Source organism: Parambassis ranga, chromosome 2 (assembly GCF_900634625.1).
Source record: "Parambassis ranga chromosome 2, fParRan2.1, whole genome shotgun sequence".
Lineage (NCBI taxonomy): Eukaryota > Metazoa > Chordata > Actinopteri > Ambassidae > Parambassis > Parambassis ranga.
Window position 1 is genome coordinate 37,847,840 of NC_041023.1, and position 25,621 is coordinate 37,873,460.

Here is a 25,621-nt window from a genome sequence, read left to right on the forward strand (position 1 = left end):
GCCGGTACAGCTGGGAGAGAGGTCTGTGGCTGATAGGGGAGGCGGCGGCTGCTGGTCCCGCGGACCGCAAGGGCTGTGAGGGCCCGTCATCGCTGTTTGCAACTTTAATTATTTTTATATCTGTCATGGATATGTCAAAGATTAACCAAAATATTGAGTTTGATGCATTATTAGTTTTTGTGTAGCAGCAGTTTTATATGGTATTTTCCACCTAGGTCCCATTAACTCTTATTGTAATACTACATTTTTTTAAATATTTATCCACAGGTCTTTTTATTGGATGACATCCCCCCCGCCATCTAATGAAATATTTTCTCCCAGCATGCATCACAACAATGTGACCCTCCTCCTTCACAAACTAGCCCAGTTTTGTTAGCCGGAGCAGGGGTTGGCACTTAAAGTGTCAAATATCTATTTTTGGTCCAACCCCACCCCTCTGCAAGGTGAAAAAAAACACTTTGTTAAAGGGAAATCAGCGTAGAAGAAAAGAAAATCTGACATTATGTGTTGCATTGTGGGAAATGGAGTCACCAACACTTTAGTGAAACATCTACATTTTGCTGCCTCCTCTCCTCAGGCATGGACAGTCACACACTCCCAAGGGCTCAGTCTGCTGTCAAGGGCCATATGGTCCCACCAGACCACTGTGTGTGTGTGTGTGGCTCAAGGTGTCAGAAGAGAGGTTGGTTTAAATTTAACTGCAACAGCCCTGATATCTGCATTGCATTGGCTCCTGTCCTGCCTCCCCCCTCCTTGCTCTCTCTCTTGCACACACACACACTCACACACATTCTGTATTCAGTCTGCTACAGGCATCACACACGCACACACACAAGCAACAGCAGCAGCATAGTCTACCAGGAGACACTCCTCTCCTTTTCTCCTAATCATCGTCCGATGATACAAGAGGCCAGTTGAGGACACAGTGGACGGTGGAGAGAGACGGAGTGAGAGAGGAGGGAGACGCTCGCTGTCGTCAAGGAGAGCGGAGCTGAGGATAACACTCCCATCTGAACGGGTGGGCTGACGGCACAGCCAGGGGCACTGCAGAGGTAAGACCAGAGCTTGGCTTGGAGAGGCTGTGTGTGTGTCACAAGTGGATGAGTGTGCAATATATTTTCTGAATAATAATCTTGCAGGATTAATGTCAGTGCCAAATTTGATGATTTTTTGTAAAACACACATGCTTCTCTGTGCTAATTGGACAGATTAAGGGGCTCTGGAAGGGGTCACAATGAAGTCCTGCTAATCTAAATTTCATCTAATTGGATTAAATTAAGACTACAGTGGTAATTTTTTTTGTTTGTGAAACTTTCTGATTGATTGCTGATGAGGGCGAAACAGGATCTGATGATGGGAGCGCTACACACCACATCACGTGACGGTGATAATTCATCAGTGATACCGTCTGGCTGCCGTTACACGGACGGGGGTCGTATTGGTTTCAGCCGGGGAATTTCCAAAGGGCATCCTGTCCATGAGAACCCACAGCGGGTGTCATACAGTATCTTGGTGTGAAGGAGGAGTGAAGGTCGTGTTACCAGGCCCTCAGTTTGGAAATATATTTTTCTGATTTGTCCTCCACTGGCATCCGTAGTTGATTGAAATGTTTCAAGCATGACGCCATCTTGGTTTGATCAATACAGACAAAAATCAACAGGTGTGGAAACACTCCACTCCACTCCACTCCACCCTCCTGTGAGTAAATATTTGGGCTGACAGAAGGAAGGACCACCCCCACCATGCCTCCAGATGCAGCTTTAATTAGCTTCGGGTTTAGCGTGTGGCTACAAGTGACAGGTTAATCCCTTTAAGTACAGCTGAGGAGGAGAGCCGCAGCCTTCTGGTGCTGGTAATCTGACAAAAAAACTTGAAGGAGGCAGCAGATTACTCATCAAGTTTGAGGTGAATGGCGTTTGTCTGAGGTCATAAGGTCATGAAGGATCCTTATATTTCAAGTTTTGGGATTACACGTCTAGGTTGGGATTAACAGGTTTAGACTTTGTTTCAGAATGAATTTAAAATTGAACAGAGTTTACAATCCAGCAAAACGCTGCCTCTGCTTCCACTGTGATTGACAGTTTGAGGGTAGTGGGCCAGAGATCATTAGACAAATTGTGCATAAACCTCCTGAGCTTCACCAGCTGTAGGTGGGATTAGAAGGCCTGGCTCTGAGGTTTAATCTGAGGTGTGAGATTTATCGATAGTAAGAGATTGGACGAGAGAGGGTGTGTGCAAATTAAAGCAACTCTCTGCTTGATTAGCCGTAAAACACACCAAAAAAGGGCCTTAATATGGAACATGTGAGTCCATGTGAGTCCATATGAGCATGGATCTGGCTGCAGGAACAGTGAATTGTATCATTTGTCTAAGGGGGGGGATCCTGTTTCTCTCTCACAGAATACCAACTGCTCCAAGCTCTGGGAAAAGAGCTCTATATATACCGAGAGAGAAACGCCCGTGTTGTCCAACATCGGTCCCTCTGACCCCCGCAGCCTTCTGCTGTAGGGCCAAGTCAAAATAAGTCCGTGCCTGTGAGATCAGATCAACATGCTTTCGCAGAATCCGTTCCTATGAGAGGATAAGAAGAAGCTCAGGGGCATATTTCGATCTAAAGCGTCCTTTTCATTTCCTGATGCTATTAATGCTAAGCGGTTACATTGCTGGGTTTTGCCAGTGCGTCACTACTATTGCTGTATTTAGAACATACATTCTATGTCAAAGTGTGTTTGACGGAGTCAGTGCTTTCCATGATGACGATCAAATGTACGCAACTGTCGCTCATGAACTGTAACATTAGCATATTTGTTTTAGATATTATTTAGTCTTCTGCAAATCTGTCCTACTCAGAAAAAAAAGGAGACGCTGTAAGCCGTAAGTAAAAAACCCACTAACATCTGGCTTTGCAGTGTGAAAGGCTACAATCAGTCAAAAAGTACATGACGGCTCATTATTAACTGACAATAGACTGGGTTAATATGTTAAAAAGCCCCTGCATCTATATGGTATTTCAGTGTAAAAAGAGTAGAAATACCCACTTAAAAATATTTATGCTAAGCTAGTGCTAAGCTAGTTTAAAGTGAAATTGCTCCTTTTAAACATTCCAAATATTATGTAACGTGCCACAGTGCTAAATTTGATTTAGCATAGCTTATCTTGCTTTATAGAGACACATTATATAAACCAATTCTTCACATCGTTCCAACCTGGATGTGAACCGGCTCACATCTTGCTGCTATTTTTGCATTGTGTTCCCACAATGGAGGGGGGGGGGGGTGTCGGCTTTGGTTGTTAAATTCTTGGCATATGTAACATGATTGGATAAAGCAACACAGGTGGCAGCCTGACGCTTAATATGCACCAGGTCAAAAAAAAGATAAATAAAACACAGAGAGGATCCCTGCTGCTCCTCTTTAAGCCATTGTTGCCCCTCTATGTGTTTGCGGTTGCTATAGAAATGGAGATGAGGCTTAGCAGGGCTCTGTAACTTTGCATGGCTTTTGCATTTGCTAAATGACAGTCAATTATCAGGGCTATTTTCTGATGCCCCACTAACATTTCCCTGCTACCTCTTGTTTAAGAGGAGGCCTGGAGGAGGAGGAGGAGAGAGCCTCACTTTGGCCTTTGGACAGATTTGGTCCTAAATGGAAGTGATTTGTGCAACAGAGTGCTACGGTGTCAGGCAGCAGAGTGCTGAAGGAGTGCGTATTACACCTATCTGCCAAGATGACTCATAACAATGGCAGAGGGGGGGGGCAGAGCCACAATAGCAGTGAAGGACATCTTCTGAGGCTGCTTACCTGAATCAAAACTCCTTCATGTGACAAGACAATGCAAGACTGCAGCACAAGCACAGATCTTTCACCATGCCTCAGCTCAATTTAGTGGTTTCAAAATAAAGGCTCTTTTTGGTGAAAACATCACAATGTCACAAAGCTTCTGATCCCTCCTCTAAAACTTGGTCTGATTTCTTTGCATCACCTTTGTCCTGTCATCTGTCCTCCAATATCCCCTAATTTTAGCGCCAGGGTTTGTTGACCTCCACAGGACAGTTTGGATTACAGTGAAGAGGTGCTGATGCAACAGTCATTAAGCCTTTGGCGATGATGAGGAAAAGCAGCATTTCTGCTTCATTGATGATGGCATGACATGTGAAATGCACCCTCTACCACATAGCATAATCTTTCAACCTGCACAGTGAGGACAAAGTGACAGCATGTGACCCTGTAATCCTCTACTGTCAATCCTCTGTCACTACACAGATGGATAGACAGGCTGGGAATGCATGCATGAATGAATGCGTGCTTGCTGACGTCCATGTTTTTTTGTTTCTTTTTCAAACACCTGCTCTGCAAGCGCACTTTACACATGTAACTTTGAAAAAACTAAAAAATAAATACTAAAAAAAATAATAACTGAACTTTATGATGGTCCTTCAATGTATTGAATGTTGAATGTATTCTGTAAAAAACAAAACATACTGCTGCCTTTTCCCCAACTAGGAAGTCGTAGCTGGTTAACATATGACAAGCAGTCACATGGCAAAAATTAAATGCATGTAATCTGGTCTACAGTCTGATTTAATCCATGCAGTAATCTGTTAAAATGCCATCTCCTCAAAAATACTTGACAACACAAGCTGTCTGCAGGACACTAAAGCAGCAATCCAGTTAACATGTGGCAAGCTGTGGCTACACAAACACACACACTGAAATAAATCCATCAAATTGTTAAATGTCTTAATGGTCTTTCAGTGTGTTGCATGTGTATCCAGACCCAAAGCTAAAGATGGCTACTACCAAAACTAAAAAAGCGCTGCCCTCTGCTGGCTGAGCAGAGCAACTCTAACTCTAATGCAAGTTACAAATAGTCAGATTAATAAATCTAAAACTAACACACTTGAGTCTTTGATGAAATGAGAAAACTACCAATAAACCTCAACTTGACTGCATTATACTGCTTTCTTATAGCCATTGATGTGAAAAGGCACTGCACATATCCACGTCCCAAACCTTGTATTACCCAAACCCTGAAGCTGCAATAATCTGAATAATATTCCTAAAACAAAGCGCCGTCAAAATTCTGCACTACAGCTCGAAGCTGCCGGTGTCAGGATGTTGGGGCTTGTGTAGGTGATGTTGTTTTCTTCCCTGGTGGCCCTTGTGGTGACAGGCCATTCCAGCTATTCACACCTCTGTAACATTGGATCTGTCTGGAGCTGCTCAGTCATGCTAGGCACCACCCAGGACATTCAGACAGGGGGTGCAGGCACAGGCTGGAACAGAGGATCGGATTTTAACATGAGGAAAGGGGACCTGGATTTTTGGCTTAATTTAGAAGGACAATCAGTTTTTGGTAACTCCTGAGGTTAGGTTCAGGTTCAGTTTGTACATCTTATCAGCTGTATAGATGTTTGAAAGTGAAGATTGTTGTCCGGGCTTGTTAGAACTGGACTAAGACTTATAGTGTGGGAGGTCAAAGGGAACCAAATTACTTTTAGGGGCCACCTCTAGTGGCCCTTAAGGAACCACCTTACTACACAGATTTATATAAGATGCTAAGATGCCACTGCAACCATGGCAACGGCTACATATTGCTGTACGGAGATGCTGCAAAGATGCCATTGCTTGAGTGAGTGAATATTTTTTTTACTGCCGTCATCTGAAAAAGCTTGGTCAACACACCTGATGCGAGGATTGTAGATGCGCGTCTATACAAGGTGTTACGGTATAGGTGCTCAGGGGCACAGCCTGTGTTTGAAACACAGCAGTCTGCCATTGAACCAGACGACCCCGGTGACATCCAGCAGGGCTGAGCGCACCAGCCCTCACATGCTTCACAACAGACAAGGTTACAGTCTGATGACGAGTGGCGTGGAGCACCTGCCAAAAGGACGAAAGCCGATCCTTCATATTAAATATAATGGGCGTGTTTAGGACATGTATCGAGGATGAAATGAGAGTCCTCCTAGCTAAACATAGAGTCAGCATCTGCCAGTGTAAAGAGTAACAGTAACAGCATCGTGTGCATCAAAACAGCAGGACGGACACTAATAAAAAGTCAGTTTTGGGTCTTAATCCTGGTGAAGAGGTCACAGACCTCATACAGTGCTGTCTGTTTTTCCTTTTCCCAGCTTGACCTTGTTAAGCAGTTCTCTAGTGTACACTGAGAACCTCCTAGACAATTAAAAATACTACACACGCCTTCGTGCACGCTGTAAAATGCAACATTTACAGCCAGCCATGAGGTCAGGAGAAAGACATTCTTATGGCAGCACCATAGTATATGTGTGTATGTGTGTTAACACATTCAGAGCAGACCCTGGCCACATTTCACACTTCAAACTGGTCCCTGCTCCCACACCGAAATCTCCTTTAAATATAAACCTGGCAGAGGAACAGAGCTCATCACCTCCACTGTCACTGTGAGTGTCGGATAAGCTTAGAAGTGTTTGCTTTGGCCCAGGCTGTGTATCCTGGTTTAATATTTTATCTCTTTATCTCGTTTGAAAGTCTCCTGTGGTGAAAAGCTGCAACTGCAGGTGTGTTGGCAGAACGTCTCCAATAATTTTATATTTTTATTATAAAATATTTCCTTTTTCTGAAAGCTGGTATATAAACATGGAATGTTATCATATGTAATTTTAATTCAATATGTAACTTTTATACTGTATTTTGTATAATCTTCTTAGATCTCAGATCTTATATTTTATGAAAGCTGGTGTATAAAAACTAGTTAAAATTAGTTAAAAATATAATAATAATAATGTTTACATAATATTATTATTATTATTATTATTGTTGTTGTTGTTATAAATAATATAATATAAATTATTATAAACAATAATAACAATGTTATATTGTTATTATTATTATAAACAATAATTATTATTCATATGTTATTTATATTGTTATGATTATGATTATTATTATGGCTATTATTATTATTAGTATTGTTTATAATAATTTATATTGTATTATTTATAACAATAACAACAATTATAATAATCATATTTTTGTATATTGTATTAATATAAAATAATATTGATTATTTAGAATAATAATATTAATAATGACAATAAATGCATATGAAAACACACAATATAAATAATATATGATAAAAAACATTATATGTAATATTTATTAATATATTTATTTATAATAAAACTTTTATACAGTATTTGGCACACTAAAATAAGACATTAAGTCTACATAGTTATAGTCATGCAATTTAAAACATTACTGGCAACATGGCGCCCCCTGGTGAAAAAAAGAATGAATAAAGTGCATTTGTGCAGCAGGGAACCTGGTGCAAAGATCTTTATGAAGAGTTAGTTGCCATCAGTGAGATGTCGTATCCCTGCTCAGATGATGCTCTGCATCATCATATTTATTACTGCACAGTGGGCCTCCGTTGATCAAGACTGTGAGACACTAAAATGTAACACAGTCTTTCCCTGCAGCACAGAACAGGCACTGATGTATAAAAATTTTCATTTTGCACCAGACAGGCATTTTAAGAGCCACTGTCACATATGCTGCAGTTTTAAATAACAATGTGAACTGAAACATCTTTGTTGTCTGCCTGATGGTTCTGGAGCAAGTTTTGGACGACTTTCAATGACTTTGTTGCCGTACTCTCCCATGGTTTTTACGGCACCACATCCAGGCAGGAAGCCTGGAGGCTGATCGCTACCTGTCGCTATGGCAACCTCGGCTCTGTTTGTAAACAGCGTGCTACTCTCTGAAAGCTTTAGTGCTGTTAGGACTACTGATGATGCATTTAATAAAGCAGAAATATGAGCAGAAACTGATCTATTCTCAGGAAGCCCATGCCTTCTTACACGTTAAAAAACATAAAAACATTGGCTTGAGATGCATTAAAAACAAGTCAGAAACATGCATTTTGAATGATTTTGGGTGAAAAAAAAACACAGATGCTTTCTTTCATCCCTTTAACTGACCATCACTGAATGAAGACTTGTTTTCTGTGCATGTTTGAGTTCATCTAGTTGGACTAGGAAAAGCTGGAAAAATGTTACAGCCCCCCTTCAGCCACATGAAACCATTTAACGCTTGTGTGCGGACACTGTAAGCAGTGATTTAGCCACACTTGTACAGTGCACACTACCAGAGGATAAGCTGCTGCTGCTACTCCTCCATCTCTCCCTCGCCTCTCTCTCTTCACTTTCTCTGGCTCCCTTTTGATCTGCTTCCCCTCAATCATATTGACAGCAGCATGATGTCAGGCCTCAGGAATTCACTGTAATTTGTGTGCTGTTTGCATGTGTGAGAAAGGAGGTGTGTTTTTCTTTGTAGCACACCTGCATGCTCACCTTTCACCCTCTCAACTTTTGCGAACTCAGCGGATAAAGTGTTATTAGTAATATAGCTAAGATTAGGCCATGTTAACAAACTTCCACTATTTTTTTTGCTACTAAAATGCTCTTATTCTGAGATTTGTCTCAGAATTGAAATTTTTAATCTATAAAGTCAGAATTCTGAGAAAAAAGTCAGAATTCTGAGATTAAAGTCAGAAATCTGAGAAAAAAGTCAGAATTTGGGGATTAAAGTCAGAATTCTGAGATTAAAGTCAGAATTCTGAGAAAAAAAACAATTCTGAGATTAAAGTCAGAATCCTCAGATTAAAGTCAGAATTTGGAGAAAAAAGTCAGAAATCCGAAATGAAAGTCAGAATTCTGAGATTAAAGTCAATATTCTGAGAAAAAAGTCAGAATTCTGAGTTTAAAGTCAAAATATTTTTTTTTCTGTCATCACAATTTTTTTTTATCCTCTTCTGTACAAAGAAACATGCACAATGCAATCAGCTAGCCATCTTTCTTACTCATAAACTGTCACACAGAGGCCCAGACACACAAACACACCATCTCTATAACCCAATTAAGACATCTCAGAATCTCAATATTCTGCTCCATAGATCAGATAATTAACACAAAAAACAAAAGAAAGGCTGCATATTTTCAGAATTCTGCGATTAAAGTCAGAATTCTGAACAAAAAAGTCAGAACTGAGATTAAAGTCAGAATTCTGAGAAAAAAGTCAGAATTCTGAGATTAAAGTTAGAATTCTGAGATTAAAGGCAGAATTCTGAGATTAAACTCAGAACTACGGGTACCTGTAAACCAGTGACTTGGTGACGAGACCATGGTGGACAGATTCAGAATTAAATTTTTCAGTGGCCCTAATCCTCTTCCATATATTCACAAGAGGATGCAACTCAAAGTCAGATTTAAGATAAGATAAGATAATAATAATAATAATAATAATAATAAATAATTTGTCAACACATCAGCAGTAAAAATGAAAAAAGCAATCCTTAACCATGTGCTTGATTTTACAATCATGTCTTCATTGCCAAAAGCAAACTAAGCTGCCAAATGTGTTGCATAAGTTCTGATCAAACACAAACATAACATCACCTTCTGGCACCTGAAAATGGATCATAAAAACTGACACTGGGATCAGTAAGAGGTGATGTTACCTCACGTCACACATGTTTATTCATACAGTGGTTCTCTAGAATTCATAGAGCAATCTGATTCTTTCACCAGGTTAACTGAGGACTCTCACCACAGCTGGCGACTAATTGTCTTCTCGCCTTTTCTGTTGAAGCTGACGACACACAGTCACGGATAAAATATGCACACATGCATTTTTTTTTACCTCAGGTAAAGCAAGACCTGAAAGCCATTTCCACACAGCAGACGGCCGTCTTCCAAAATCTATTTGCAGTGTTTGCTTGTTTGGACTGTGGAAAAGAGTCTTGCCCATAGATCTCCACACTAAATAAGCAGCCCATTCATGGGAACTTTACTGTAAGATTCATAAATCCTTGAATGGAATCTTAGTAAAAGAGTAATTAATGTTTTGAACAGTGTAACTACACATAAGCAAATTAGTTCCACATCTGTCCAAGAACACAAATCTGCACAGCTGGCCAGCTTTTTGGGGACTCTCCATACTTGCTTCCATTTCCTTTCACCAGTTACATACAAGCATGATCTCAAAACTCATTCAAACGGTATGGGATGGAAACTGAGCCTCTTTCCTGTCCCCTCAGTGAACTTTTTTTATGAACTATGTGACATATTTCTGATCCATCTTTGAGATTTTGCAGATACGTGATACTTGCACATGTAGGACTCCCCCCCCAGTGGGGCCAAACTACACGTCTGTGACCCTTTGGATCTGTTGCACAACAACAACAACCTTAGCTCAAACCCTCCAGCACATGCGTTTGTTCATCAGCTGAGTGTGCATCTTACTCAAATTGCGGTGTACACAATGTACAGAACAATTACCTCGATCTACAGACACACACAATTTGAGTAGTTCTGTCTGTCCCCTGTTGCCCAGATCTTTGAGTAAGCCGACGTGGAGTCTGTCTTAAGACTGCAGGGAATTACCTCAGCTCTGAATCATGTGGCGCCTTGCCTAGAGTGTGCACAATGCAATCAGCTAGCCATCTTTCTTACTCATAAACTGTCAGAGGCCCTCACACAGAGGCCCAGACACACACACCATCTCTATGACCCAATTAAGACATCTCAGAGTCTCAATATTCTGCTTCATAGATCAGATAATTAACACAAAAAAAACAAAAGAAAGGCTGCATGTTTTCAGAATTCTGCGATTAAAGTCAGAATTCTGTAAAAAAAGTCAGAACTGAGATTAAAGTCAGAATTCTGAGAAAAAAGTCAGAACTGAGATTAAAGTCAGAATTCTGAGAAAAAAGTCAGAATTCTGAGATTAAAGCCAGAACTCTGAGAAAAAAGTCAGAATTCTGAGATTAAAGTCAAAATATTTTTTTTTATCCTCTTCTGTACATCAGCCCTTTCTTCCTCTATTATTTATTTATTTATGTTAATTTGACATTTTTTAGGAGGTGGTTATAAAGTGCCTCACAGCAGAAAGAGCTGATACACGTGGAAGTTCCTGCACCTCACAAAATACAGCTAAAAACAAAAGAAATGAAAGGAAGGGAAAAAAAACATGCATTATTAAAATGCATGTATGAATGTAATAATCCAAGTTCTCTCCATCCATAAAGTGCAGATTACAGTCACCACAGCACATAGCTGCATTGCATGTTACGTTGCCTGGTTACAAATGAGAAAATAAATGCACTATTGTGAACTGCACTGGAACAGCCACTTCTGAGCTCACTTATTTGGAAACAGTTTGATGTGCCGGATAGATGATGATGATGATGATGATGTAATGTCTTTGGGCAGATTATTCTCTCTGACATCAAACACCCAGCATGCTTTTCTTTCAGTCATGGTTTATCTTTTTTGGATATATTTACTTTAGCTGAGCATAATGCAGAAAAAGTAATAAATTACTTGGCAAATGCGCTCATGGTTTCTTGTAGCTTGGAGCGTTCTCATGTATTTATGTTATTTATCATAGTCAGTGAGACCCTGAATGGCCATTCATAAAACAGATGTCACACAGACACGATGTGAAATCATCATGTTAACCCTTTTTCCTTGGATCAGACCACCTATTGACAGACAAAGTAGGCACAGAGCGGCTACTAAAAATTCACTTTGTGGGAAAATCCACTGGCTATGAATGATAATGAGTTATGACAGTGCTAAAGGGTCCAAAAAATAAGAGACGTTGCCGCACAATCGTGCTTTGTGGCCGGTGGTACGACACAGTGATGATAACTCTGTTCCACTGACTGACTAATAATAATAATAATAATATGGTGAGCAATGACGACTGCAGATGACAAATGGAGAACTAGAGTTTGGAACTAGTTTACGGCCCACCTACAGTATGATGACAGAGGTCACTCAGTGTGAATTAACAAAAATTAGGATTAGACATGCACGACTTCCTTTGATTTTTTTGAAATATTTTCCTAATATGTGGAAAAATGCAACATTAAGATATGTTTTTTTGTTAATTTTTCATTCAGGAACATGAGATCCCGGAGTAACAGTCTAGAAGATGTGACCAAGGCCGACCTGGCTCAACATCAGGTGGACACGCGCAAGCAATCCACAGAGCGAGGGGAGCCCTCAGGAAGGGCCGAGCGCCGCAGCCGCGACAGAGAGCCACTAGACGACACCGGCACCATTCAACGGAACCACAAGACGGCCAAAAACAGCTCCAGCTCCGGCGGGGGTGCCAGCGGGGGTGCCGGCGGCGCTGCCAAGGTCGGTCGGAGGGAGAAGGGCAGGGACCTTTCCCGGGATGACCTGGTCTTTCTGCTGAGTTTGCTGGAAGGAGAGCTGCAGGTAATCTGAACTCAGATTCAGCCCCTGGGAACATTTTAACCATTACAGCTGCTGGCAGGCCTGCAAGACGTGGCACCGGCCCCAGTCGGACATGCAGTCAGACACGCTGGCTCGCTGAGCAGTGGGCATTCAAGATGGACTAAAAGCCTGTGTTAATGGACAGCTAACAACTGAGGCCACTTCCTTTCATTACAGCAGCAGATCCAGGAATCCCCAGGCAGTGTTGCCATTACACAAAAAACATGGCAGTCTTCCATATTAATGAGGTTAAATTAGAGCAGGAGAAAAAAGAATGAAAAATGAAAGGATCTCTCCTCTAGCAAAGATAAAGCTAGTGTTTCTGCAGCATAACAGTCCTGACCCCTATTTTTCCCACTACAGGCCAGAGATGAGGTGATCACCATCCTAAAGGCAGAAAAAATTGATCTAGCTTTGCTGGAGGCCAAATATGGCTTTGTCACACCACAGAAAGTCCTGCAGGCCCTGCAGAGAGACTCCATCCAGGGCAAGTCTGAAACCCTCCAGGAAGACATCTACGAGAAGCCCATGGTGGAGGTAACAGTCAAAATGGAACACAAACACACACACCTACAGTCCAGACATTTAAAGATTTTTCTCTGTGCGTGCTCCCGTTCACAGCTAGATAAGCTGGTGGAGAAACAGAGGGAGACGCACCGGCGGATGCTGGAACAGCTGCTGATGGTGGAGCAGTCGCACAAACAGGCCCTCTACAAGCTGGAGGATGAGAAGAGGAACCACGGCGAGTTCATGAAGAAGAGTGACGAGTTCACCAACCTGCTGGAGCAGGAGCGCGAGAGGTCAGTCCAACAACTACATTACCCATGATACAACCTGTACCGCCAACTCCAAGCATGGGAATTTATTGTCACCTCAAATAGCCTCCTCTCTGATAACTCTGTCTTCTTCTGTGGTTTCGTGAGTAGTCAATAAGATTTGAGTGCCTTGCTCAAAGGAGAGGTTCAAAACCTCCATCAGCACTATATGTGAGGTTAACAGAGGGGAAAATCCATCCTAAGAGTCCCATGACAGTCGTTGATCCATGACCTGGATCAGGTCCTTCACTTTTATTATCACCTTTTATTGAACAACAAATCCAAAGTTATTTCTTATGATCCAGACACAGGGCTGGCAGCTTTATTTCTTTTGTACTAAAGTACAAAGAGCTTAAAAATACAATTTTGGTCAGCTTTTACTGTACATTGTCATTATACTACTTGTAATCTGTCTATGATTAAAACATCTTAAATAAGCTAAATGCTGTTAGCATGATGACAAAAGTGGCACTATTTTATATTGTTTTATATTGTTGTACAAGTACGACGGCGTATTAGGGCCATTGTAAAAAAAGAAAAAATACTGACCCAGAAGAGGAGGGGGGCTAATATTCTGAGATGAAAGTAGCAAATTTGCTAAAAAAAAAAAAACTTGCAAATTCGCTAGAAAAAGTCGCTAATTTGCAAGACAAAAACGTGCAAATTTTCTAGAAACAAAGTCCCAAATATGCTAGAAAAAAAGTTGCGTATTTTCTACAAAAAAACTCATAAATTTGCATCCATTTTTCTTGGTCAAGGAATCATGTCGCATTTCCAAGACGTCATCTTCATTGCATGCATGCATACGGTTTATGTATATATATAAACTGGATAAAATGCAACTGTTTAAACAGGGCTTTAGTTTTTATCACGGTGTTATGAGAGTGGTATATGCCTTCTTAAGAGGCTGCAATGAGTATGTGTGTGTGCGTACCTGTGGCGGTGTGTGTATGTAAGTGTGCAGGATACAGGAGAGCGTATGTGTGTAGGAGTGGGAGAGAAGATTGTTAGATTGAGAGAGGGGTGATTTATTAGTACGTATTAGTATTTATAGTATTAGTATTTATTAGCTTGTCGTAGTACAAGCATGTTGCAAAAGCCTAAAATATATAACTATAATCCACAAACTGCAGTAATGTGAGATGAACCTGGGATGAGTGGTTTAAACTGAGGAAGTCAGAGGCCTAAAAGATGGAAACACGCCTGACTGATTTCTTCTGTAAATGTCACAGATTGAGAGCAGCGCTGCTTTTACTGCTTCCTCTGCAATATCACATATCACACACATGCACTCTCAGCAGTTAGTTTCACAAAGGAACCACAGCTGGACAGTGACCCGTGACCTATATTGGGGCGATCACATCATTGCACTTAAGTGTTTGAGTTGGAGCGCGGTTGCAGTGTGTGACGACGGGTCTGCACTTTGTCACCACCGAGCATGTCGGAAATGGACGGGCTGCCATGAAAAACAGTCCTTCGTCCAGAGCAGAGCTAATTACCTCCTGGGAAAAAGATTTATAAGACTGACAGGCAAGCAGGAAAAAAAGGAGAAAAGCTAAGCTAATAGCTCAGAGGAGTATCAATCACTCCGCATGTTCGACACGATCGCCATGGAAATAGTGGACTAGGGTGTATTTTTTACACTTTGCACTCTGTGGATGTGTGTCATCTATCTTCAGCGGTGAAGTGCAGTTTGTTTATGTAGCTGAGAAAATGTGTGATGTGGAACGTTGTAAGGTAAATGTGTGTGTTACCACACCACCGCCACTGTTTGCCCAGGCCAAATGAGCCCTTATGGAGGGCCTCTGGTACATTTTTTCATAGTCATGGTTCACCCGATCAGTTGCTTTTGCTGTTTCCTCTTGTCAAATAACATGTAACGTGTGCATTTTAGCTGCATGTGATCATTTCCTTTGATTCAGAGTTAGGGTCTCTACATGTGCACACATGCTCTGCTTTTATTGTGATCCTCTGTGACCCCAGAAGCCCCTTTAAAATCATGTAAAAATCTAGGCCGGCAGGGACGAACCCGCATTCCCTCTGATTAATTGTCAATCGAGCGGTCGGCGTGGGTATAGTGAGAGCAGCAGGGGTGTAAGAGCAAGAGCGGCATCCTAACCATCAACAGATGTTACTTTAAAGATGACTTCAGCTTACAGATACACACACACACTGCCTCGACAGGCCTTTGTTCTTTTGCAGAGAATTTTACGAGCATGTGTATCCTCCAGTTTCATGCATAGCTTAAAAAAACACTTAAATCCCAGCTCACTTTTAGACTGATATTTAATGCTGCCATGTGAGACAACCAGAGCCAGCAGAATAACAAGGAAACGCACACGGCACCATCATGGCAGTGTTTATGCCATCTCCTCGACTTAACTGCAGCACCAGTGATATCACTCACATGGAGAACATTCCTGTGCGATGCCCTCATCATCATAACCGAGATGCTTATTATCCAGCCCCGCCCTGAAACAAGCTTTTCTTTTTTTATGATCTACATGAATGTTCACCTCAAAGTACAGGTTGTGAACTCTGAGCATGTTTTAGGAAGTTGTCAAGCAGCTGTACATATCCCTGTCCATGCATGAGCAAGATCTGTCTTCGCCTATTATGCATCGTTAAGATTTTATCAGTACTCCCAAAAACTGTTGGCGAAGGAGACGGATCTGCCTCATCCGTCAGCTGTGAAGGCTAAGCTTTTTTAGTGAGGAGTAGCACACCTGTATCCCTCCCCTAAAAAATGCTTAAAGCATTCCAAAGCCGTTCACATGATGGCACAACGGTGTAAAGAAATTACCCAGGAACGTAAACATCACATGTGCGTCAAACATTTCCTTTCAAGGGAAAGAGAAGGTTTTCTCCACCTGACTGAACTACTGTATATGATGTCATTTGCAGCTTTAAAGGCCCTCCCACCCCCACCCCCCACGTCAAGATCAGGGATCACACAAACACGACACCCTCCGAACACACAGGAGCCAGTTACAGTGCAGTGTTTTAAAACACACTCCAGCCGTGTCTCCAAACACATCAGTCAGCGTCACTGAGTGTTTGACAGCGATGTTTGGCTTTAAATGCTATAGCTTCTTTTAAAACATTGCCCAATTACTAATTTCTACCATTGCCATGGTAACAAAGATGATGTTGGGACAAAATATGAGCTCCCAGTGCTAGAAATATTTTCATCTTTATAAGCTATACAAACCCGTTTTGTCCTTTTGTCAGTTTTTGTCCGCTGTTAAAATATTACTCCAATCTGGGTGGCAACTAGGCCCAGCCGTTTGTCACTGCATGGCGTAATGTGATTACATCTCCCTGACAGAATGCTGCGATTAGACCTCAGCAAACCACACAGACTCATGACTTGCTGCTTGTACTTTTCCAACCTTTTTTTTTCTTTAGAGCCATTATAAAACAAGAACCTTACCTAAAATAGTAATCATATGTGTTGTGCTGTTTGTGTAGCAGAGCAGGTAATGTGTGCCAGGGTTAATAAAGAGCAGGAACAAGTGACCGGTTAGGGGCTTTGAAAAATGATTCTGGTCACCAGGAATCTGCAGGAGTGATGTGATGTATGAGCTAATCTTGTATTTGTGAAAGGGAATAGCACCAAGGGTGGAGGGATGAGGGAGCGGGGGAGTAGGGGGGCACCTTAATGTAGACTTAGCATGACATTTCTATGCTTGCTGTGAACCGTGCATGGCCTCCGGAGACAGAGGGGCTGAAATTGCAACAGGGAAAAGAGAAAAATCCAAAGAATGACAGTAGAGGATAGCTTACAAGGAGCTAAATGGTCAACATAAAGCTACTGTTATTAGTTGTCGTACTTAAAGAAATCTTAAGATGAACCCGTCAAGGCCGAGGTGAATTTAAAGCCGTGGGGATTGAAGGCTGTCAGAGGGACCACCCTATCCCAATATATCCCTGGTTGTAGTTTTTTCAAATTCCACCTCCTCCCAGATCTGATGCAAGGTGCCAGAGATGATTGATGAGAAGGTTTTCCTACAAGGGTATGAGACTTGCTGGCACTGCTATGAGACACAAGGGTAAACATTGTCTTTTCAGACACACCCTTTCCTCTCTGTACATATTTCAAGGATATTTTATTGATAAAAGAAGGTCTAATCTTTTATAAGCCCATCAAGCCTCTCCATAAGATACATGAACGATGCTGCCCAGGAGAGAGAGCGCCAAGCTACACTCATAACAGCGACACAAACAAACGTCCACCTTCAAAACTCTCAACCGCACTCTTCCTTAAAATTCAGGGTGAAACGGCCTTTCTGATGTGAGCCCAAAACCTCAATTACACTGTATTTTTCCAAGATTTAATTACGCAGTCAATTTAGTTTTACTCAAAAATCTCAGATCCTGATGACCTGCTGAGGAACCTCAGCGAACCGCAAACAGTTGGCACTCTGCTTCATGCCCTGCAGCAGGGTTTAAGGCCCACTTGGCCATAACGATTTAAAGTGATGAAATCAGACTTTTTGTCAGCACAGATATCTCAGGACAAATGTTTCTGCACTGGCAGTGATGGAACGGGGGTGGGGTGGGGAAGAGTGGGCGGTGGAAAGGAGTAGAAAAAACAGTTTAAAGGGTATATCCAGTTTCAGGAGCCTCTCGTGGCTCAGAACGAAGATGAAGTATCTGTATGAGTGTGACATAAAATGCTTGGATAAATACATATTTTCTTATCTTACTTGTGTTTTATTGTCTATGTCACTGCCAGAAAAAAAATCCCCTCATATCACCTATAATCTGTGTGAGAGGGTAAAGTTTAAGCATGCCAAGAAAGAGGTTGTGTATCTGCGGTTTGGACAAACAGAAGAGAGAGGATAAATGCTATGCCTGGATCTCTCTAATTTAATGTAAGTATAGCATGAGCTCATTCCTAAGCTTTTTTTTCAAACAAAGAAAATTACGAGCATTTTAAAAAGCTGTGTATTACAGCCAGTTGTCCACTGAACCCAGAATAACATTTTAAAAAAACATTTTTTCGCTCTCCTAGGCCTTGGCGTCGTGCCACATGGACTGCACTGCATCCAAACTTTATTATTACACTTTAAGGGTGGAATTAAATGCATTTTTAGGATCAAATTAAAAACTCATTTGGCATAACAACATTCCTAAAAACAGAGGTCGCCTTTTTTTCTTTCATTAAGCTTCTCTAACTAAAGAGTAGAGGCTTTAAAGAGGCAGAAAGTTCAAAAATATGTGGTGCAAGTGAAGCTGCGGGGTGGCTGTATTATATATAGCATTATACATAAAGTTCATAGACATGAATGCATTCAAGTGTGTGGAGAGTTCACCCCGCTCTATGGCACATGGTTACTTTTTTGCTGGATGGACATCTTCCAATCAGGCATCAGTAGGATTGAATCCGGATAGCCTTTAAACTGGATACATTCAGACCTATTTTTTAAAATCTGGCTCTCACACAGGCGTGTCCTTGCTCAATCCGGCTTAACCCGGCTTGTTTGTTGTCCTCCAAACCGCTAGGTGGCGCCTCGTAATATACGGGGTCTGGTTCAGGCGTGTCGAAAATAAACTTGAGGCAAAGCTGTCGTAGTTCGACGGTTGTTTACATACAGCTTTTGTATGTGACCCGGACATTGTCGGACATGAGGGTAGTTCCTTTACTTACAAAAGGGGGAGATTCAACATTTTAGCTTCAACAGTTTGTTCTGCAGTGTACATAGCAGAAAATGTGTGTTTACAGGTCGGCACCAACAGATTACGTTCTTTCAGTGTCTTTCAGTGTCTTTCAGTGCACCAAATGAAAATAAAGTCACTATCAATCCTCATCAACACTGAAAGTCAGCAGACAAACCTCACAACCCTCTGAGCAAAAACGCCTCCCCTAGAATCCCTCCAGATGTGAGCCATCTGTTGTGTTCAGTCACTGAGGTGAGACAGGTCCTGTCTATCCAGACGGTGACATCACCACCAAAAGAGACGGCTAAAAAATCCAGTGTATAGCCTGTTCATTAATAACTATGCTGATCCTTGGCCCCTTTCAGGCAGCCCCTCTAAGATATCCCACCGGTGCACTTCATCAACATTATAAGTGTTTTCTGCCACAGGGAGTCTAATGCACCCAAGAGACCTGAACTAGCACAGCTCCCTAACATGCCCCTTCAAATTGATCAAATTGAAAGTTTGACCTGTTGGACAGAAGGTGAGACTAAAATGGAAGTGTACGGCTTAAGTCGCCTAGAGACTGTGGAGAGGAGTGCAGCTTCATACATCGGCTACACAGGATGAGTAGACGATGACTAGAGATCAAGCAGCCTGCCAAGCAATCAGTATAATGAACAGCCTGAACAGGAAGTGAGTAGACGATGACTAGAGGTCAAGCAACCTGCCAAGCAATCAGTATAATGAACAGCCTGAACAGGAAGTGAGCAGACAATAGAGAGAAGTAGCGTCCAAGATCCCAGAACTGCCGCCCAGGCAGGGTCTCATCTCCAGTGATCACTCTGGGAGGGGAGTGATGTCACAGCAAAAATCCAGTGTCACACCCAACATCCCCCGATGACTATCATTTGAATTCCTCCTGAACACAAAGGGGGTGAGCGGCACAGGGGGAGGATCCAGGATGAGCAAGCAGCTGAGAATGGAAATGCTGAGAGGAGGGAGTGAGGAAGGTGAAAGGGAGGAACAATGCTCTTAACAAAACATGTACAGGAAGTTGTTGTAATAGGTGGCAGCCGCTGAAGTGTCACAATACAGGAAAGATTAGGTTGATCCGCATATTTTTTATATTTGTCCATCAACTTTTTGGCAGTTTGCCTTCATTTAAACAGAAAGAAGAGTAGAGACATTATTATTATTTTTAAAAAGGGTATAATGAATAAAAATCTAGAATAAAAAAAAGTATTTTTTAGGTAAAGAAAATTAATTTCATAACAAAATAAATAGAAATAAATATAAAAAAATACTAAAATATAAATCAGTTACAATAAATAAAATAAATATAGATAAATCAATGTTAAAAATAAAGTAGTATTATCTAATTATCTAATTATATTTTTAAGTATTATTAAAAATATTTGCATAGTGAAGCAAAAAAGCATAAAGAAAAGACTTATATTTAAATTTAATTTAACTTTTTTACAACAAATAATGAATTTGATCAATCAACTGCCTTTTTATTTGATGTAATCTGATTACATTTACTGTAACGGATGACCTGTAATGACGCTGACCCTTTCACATGTGAGGCATTATTCTTGAGAAACCATGTGTCACACGAGGTCTCGCTCCTACGCTGTGGAAGCAAGCAGAATCTCAGCTTTATGTGAGGCCTGTGAGGAAAAATGACATCTGGAGAGTTTGGTCTGGGGTGTGTGTGTGTGTGTGTTGTCTGCAGAGATAGAGACAGATGAACACAACAGAGTGAATGAACTGTTGTGAGCACGTTTCGCAGAGATTAAGAAACTCGTTTCCTGTGTTTAAAGACGTTGAACGTCAGAGAGTGAGAACAAGTAGGTGGTTAAACTCTGCTTATAGAAACTCAGAGTACGACACAGTTTACTTCAAGTGATTGATAAATTTGTGGCCTGAGGTTGTCATGATGATTGTAGGGATGACATCATAGCTGCTCCCTGGAGGTCCAAGATGCCAATTTAGACTTAAACACACTGTATGCAGTAATTTTCCACCTCCTAAACACAGCCTCGGCACTGAAGGTTGTGCAGTGATAACTGTTCAAACACAACCTTTGTTTTGGGGCTGATTAAGATGTGGATGTTGCCCCTGGGAAGGCAAACATTAAGAGATTACAAAGGTAGTGGTTGCACTGTTAGCCAAGCGGCAGCTTCCTCCTTCTTATTAATCTCAGGAGTCAGACGTGCAGCTTTTACGGCTCAAATGAAAAAAGATTAACAGGTAGATCTACGAGCACGCAGCTGGGGGAGAGCTGCTCGGAGAAGTGCTTTATGTGCCCTCAGCTCCTTGAAATCTGATTAGAGAGCTGGCTTTTGGATACCTCCACGGACATTTTGAGATCAATGCTAATCCATCAGGAAACCATCAAAGAGTGCGTGGAGGCTGATTCATCCAGATCACCTGACAGTTGGATAGCTTCTCTGATTTGCCGCCAAGTTAGGGGGTGTATTGTCACTAAATTGCAGCTAAAGCGGTCCCTCTGCACCTCCTACCAGCCTCTGTGTTTGCAGTCTATGATCCCTGGCACCTACCATTCTGTACATGTAACGGCTGGTGGGTCAAAGCACTCTGAGACCCTCCACGTCTGTGCAAACAACATCCTCCTCAAGTGTCTACGATTTACATCAAAGTCACCCCTGTATTACAGGTGGGGGTGGGGTAAATGATTATCAGCTGTACCAACTGAGGGCAGCAGACACACGCTGGTCAGACAAACACACACGCCACTCTAATTTCTCTGTTGGGCAATAGCTGTAAATTACAGCCTCCTCTATGGCTGGCACTGCCTTTCAATTTGAAGCAGCATGATTGATTCTTATATCACTCTGTGGAGGTGTGACGACATGTTAACATTTTTTAACCTTGTATTTCCCATGAGAAAGCCTTAATGGCTTATTTTTTTCCACTATCTGTTATCAATGATACTACCTAGTCTATATTTTAACAGAAACATCAGATTTGTACTTGACTGACACTGTCCCTGTGAACCGGAAGTATCACAACGCTAGTGGGATTTGCTAGCCGCATTTGCTAGCCGCATTTGCGTTCAGACCCGAACCAGATGTAAGCCAATCCAGCTAGATCCACCTCTGAGAGATGGATTGAAATCAATCCGGATACATCCGGATACACATTGTTCAGACATTGTTCAAACTATCCAGATAGGGCCCAAATCCTGCTCTAGCCGGATTGATTTTCCCAGTGTGAACACGCCAAAGAACATGGTTCATACAGTCAAACATGGTGGCAGTATGATGCTGGAATTGTGATTGCATACGTCTTTTCTGGCCTGCACCAACTGAAACTTGTAAGAGACTCCGGCTGTTATCAGCCTGGAGTCTCTTTTAGTTTAGTTTTAAAGCAGCACCTCATGTCCAAGTCATAATTTGGACTCTTCTTCAGCCAGACAACAACAATAAAACCATTTTTGGCCATAAAAGGTCAGCAACAGAGCTGAGATCAGAACCCAGGCGAGAGAAAGACAAGAGGTTCAAACAAACAGAGAGAGAGAAGAACCATGGAGTCATGGGTGGATAAAAAGAGCGAGAATTCCAGAGAGAGAGAGAGAGAGAGAGAGAGAGCAGGAGGAGGGAGACATATGGATATGACTACAAGCCGATGATGTCATGTATGTATGTCAGGTAATCAGGCCCCGGAGCTGTGTGTGTGTGTCAGACGGGGGCAAGACCAGGCCTCGTCCGTACATGGCGGCGAGGGTGACTGTGTGTCTTTGTCTGGTACATCAGATCACACGACTCGCGACTCAGATGACCTCCAGGAAGTCATGTTTGTATTATTAAGTGACGTTTCCCTTTAAATTTGGCTCACATTTTAATCCAAAACTCCAGAATAAATTGCATTTTTTTTTACTAACAACTAAATAAAACTACATCTTATTTTCTCCAATAATCCCAAAAGCAGTGGAAAAATCCCATCATCCCTGTAGCGCTCTGCTTTATCCAAACTTTGCCGCACAAATTTCAACTTTTTTCACTCTGAGGCCAAACCTCATGTAAACTGCAACACGTCACCGGCGGTGTTATAATGATGATGAGACGGTCCAAGCCGTCCTACATGTTCTCCTGTCAGTCATTCCACAACCATTACATAACACATCCTCATCATCACTTCGCTATTTGTCATTTGGTAGAGGGCTTGTCAAAGCAAACATGCACCCTCCACCACCCCCAACCTCCCCCACCTCCCCAATGTTTAATCCGTGACATCTGTTTTAAGTGTCCAGAAATAGAAGCTACATTTGGATGACCAAGTTTGTTTCCGAGAACAAACAGGGAAATGGTGGGAAAAAAAGAAAATCAATCAGCAAACAGTTGTAGGACTCTCTCTGACACTATGTCTGCACATTGTGAAATATTTCAGAATTGTCTGAAATCGATCCAAAATAATATAAATCCTCTGATCTGCTGGCCCCTTAGCTGTCAAAAGCACATGTGACGATCACCATACGGCCCCTTACAGTCAAATCTAATAGTTTTTGTAACGTCTAACACAGACTCATTCATTGTCGTCCAGCATCCGTCTCCTCCAATTCGTGCCTGGCTCCTGCTGCCACTAATGAACAGACTCACAGTCACATGCTGGCCTTGGGTCTTGGTTTTGGACTTAAAGGGACAGTTTGAAAGATTTTTGGGTTTAGCTAAAAGAAGTCAACGAATAAAAAAATCTGTAGCTCCAAAATTACGTAGCTTAGCATCAGGTGATGCCGCTAAGATAATTGCTACCTTCAATTAGAAAATAATGACACAAAGATGACAGTGTTGAGTTCAGGCTGGATGACATGTGCCGATTTAACCTGTGTTATATCTTCCTTTGTGTCACTTTAAAACAAACATTGAGCAGCAGTGACCTCAGCCATTGTGAAGCCATGACAGGAGGATCACTTATAGCTGCATGACAGAGTGCATTTGATGTTATTACAGACTCCTTGTTGTTAGATATACCTTGTTGTATATGTGAGTAATGTGCATTGAGGATTTTCAAATATGGATTAGCCACACTGAGAAATGTATGACGTAATTAAGAGTAATGTGATAATGGAAACAAAGACTGCAGCACTGTGGTGTGAACAATGTGCCACTGATGAAGAGCAGTGTGTGTTGGATTAAACTGGGATTACACCGCAGGATGGAAATCCATATTTTTTGTTTGTTTGTTTGAGGGGCCACTAGCTCAAATCTGCTAAGGACATGCCCAGACAGGCACATTTCTTTCAGTGATAATGCTAAGCTAAACTATGCTAGCTGTGGAAGCATAGCTCAACTTGTGCTTAGCCAAGTATAGCATAGCTTAGCATTAGCCTGGATCCAGCGCTGGTTTGTTAAATGGGACGGACGGATAATTTGTTTATTTTGCGTGATGCTCTGGTTGCTTAACAACTTGCACCTGACTCTGAGTGTAAATATTATTTATTGAACATACAGTGAAACATGAGCTGTGATAGCATTCCTCAGGCTGTGTCTGACTTTAACAGCAGAACAAATCTTTACAGTTCACATGCTGCACGTCCTGTCTTGTCCTTCAGCTTTGGTCTCTGTTACACATCTGAAAATGTCTTATGAACTTTTTTTTTTCCCTGCAGTCTTGGTCTCTAGTCACCTGCTGCCCTGACAGAGAAGCAGATATTTCACACATAACATAAAAAACTTTTCTTTGCTGCAAACACAAAACACACCCCCTTCATGCGAGCCTCTGCAATGCAAAGCTCCATATAAGGGCATGTTGATGATGTAATGGTCCATAGGCAGGGAGCACATCCCATTTTGTTTGGTCTAACTGCAGGAATGCCCACATTACAGCTACTCAGAGAGTGAGAGGCACAGAGAGAGGAGGAAGAGTCGTACTGTACGGCAGGATAATGAACGGAAAGCTGGGAAAGCCTTTGGCACAGGTAGGAACGAGACTTTTATTAAGAGGGAACACTTCTTAAAGGGCGCCATGTTTTTATATCAGGATTTTTACATAAATTCCATGAAAGTAAGACTCATCTAACATACTGGAGAGAGCGTTTATAGATCTTATAATCTATAAATTTAGTTTAGGCAAAAAAACACATTAATTTTCAGTAATCTTGCGATTTTTTTGTATGTTTTGTGCTGCTAAAATAATCCAATAAATCACCGAAAGAAAATTCAAAAGGCATGTCACCACCAGCAGAAAAGCTAATAAACACCACAGCTACATGTGTCATGTATTTTGATTGCACCCCGGGGACATATCACTTAATTTCTATGCACTGCATCGCCTCACACTTTACTATGTATTATTCTTTTAAATAAAGCTCTTTCATGGAGCAACGTTGGACACATATGCTTCACTGTCACAGTTTATGATCCCTTTATTGAGTAGCCGAGCCACTTGTTCAAGGTATAACTTTAGCCGAGGGTCGGCTGAGGAATCATATTTACTTTTTTCCATGAAAGGTGCTCTCAAATGTTCTCAAATACTCGAGTTTCCAGCCCTGCTGCATGGGGCACAGACTGCTTTTTATCTTCTTCTATTTTGGCTGATGACATCATGAGAAAATCAGTGGGGGACTGAGATAAGATTGAATAAATAGTGATTACAGGCGAGAGGTTAGTTTGCAAAAAGACATGTCTGCCTACTTTGAAGGAGCCCTGCTGAAGTCATTTTCAACACACACACGCGTTTCTAAATAAGACAGCATACTTCCTCTAGATTAAAATTAACACAGCTCAAAGAAAAAAAGGAAACAGAAAACACACATAACACAAATATGCGCATGATACTTAGAACTAAAAGAATACAATTTATTACACTATTTTAAGGTTATAATAATACATATAATAAGCCTTTATAA

General features: G+C 41.5%; 1 protein-coding gene across 2 annotated transcripts in view; it reads left to right on the forward strand.

The window, feature by feature from the left end:
- The first annotated feature begins 822 nt into the window (after window positions 1-822).
- Window positions 823-25,621, forward strand: part of filip1l (filamin A interacting protein 1-like) — a 45,455-nt gene continuing 20,656 nt past the window's right edge. The window contains exons 1-4 of one of the 2 annotated variants that reach the window (XM_028400076.1): window positions 823-1,052; window positions 11,950-12,271; window positions 12,653-12,826; window positions 12,911-13,089. In XM_028400076.1, the coding sequence (XP_028255877.1) occupies window positions 11,954-12,271; window positions 12,653-12,826; window positions 12,911-13,089 (671 nt within the window). In that variant the 5' untranslated portion in view covers window positions 823-1,052; window positions 11,950-11,953. Of the gene's footprint in view, window positions 1,053-11,949; window positions 12,272-12,652; window positions 12,827-12,910; window positions 13,090-24,576; window positions 24,692-25,621 lie in introns of those variants that run through there. The other variant, XM_028400077.1, reaches the window with a different exon arrangement.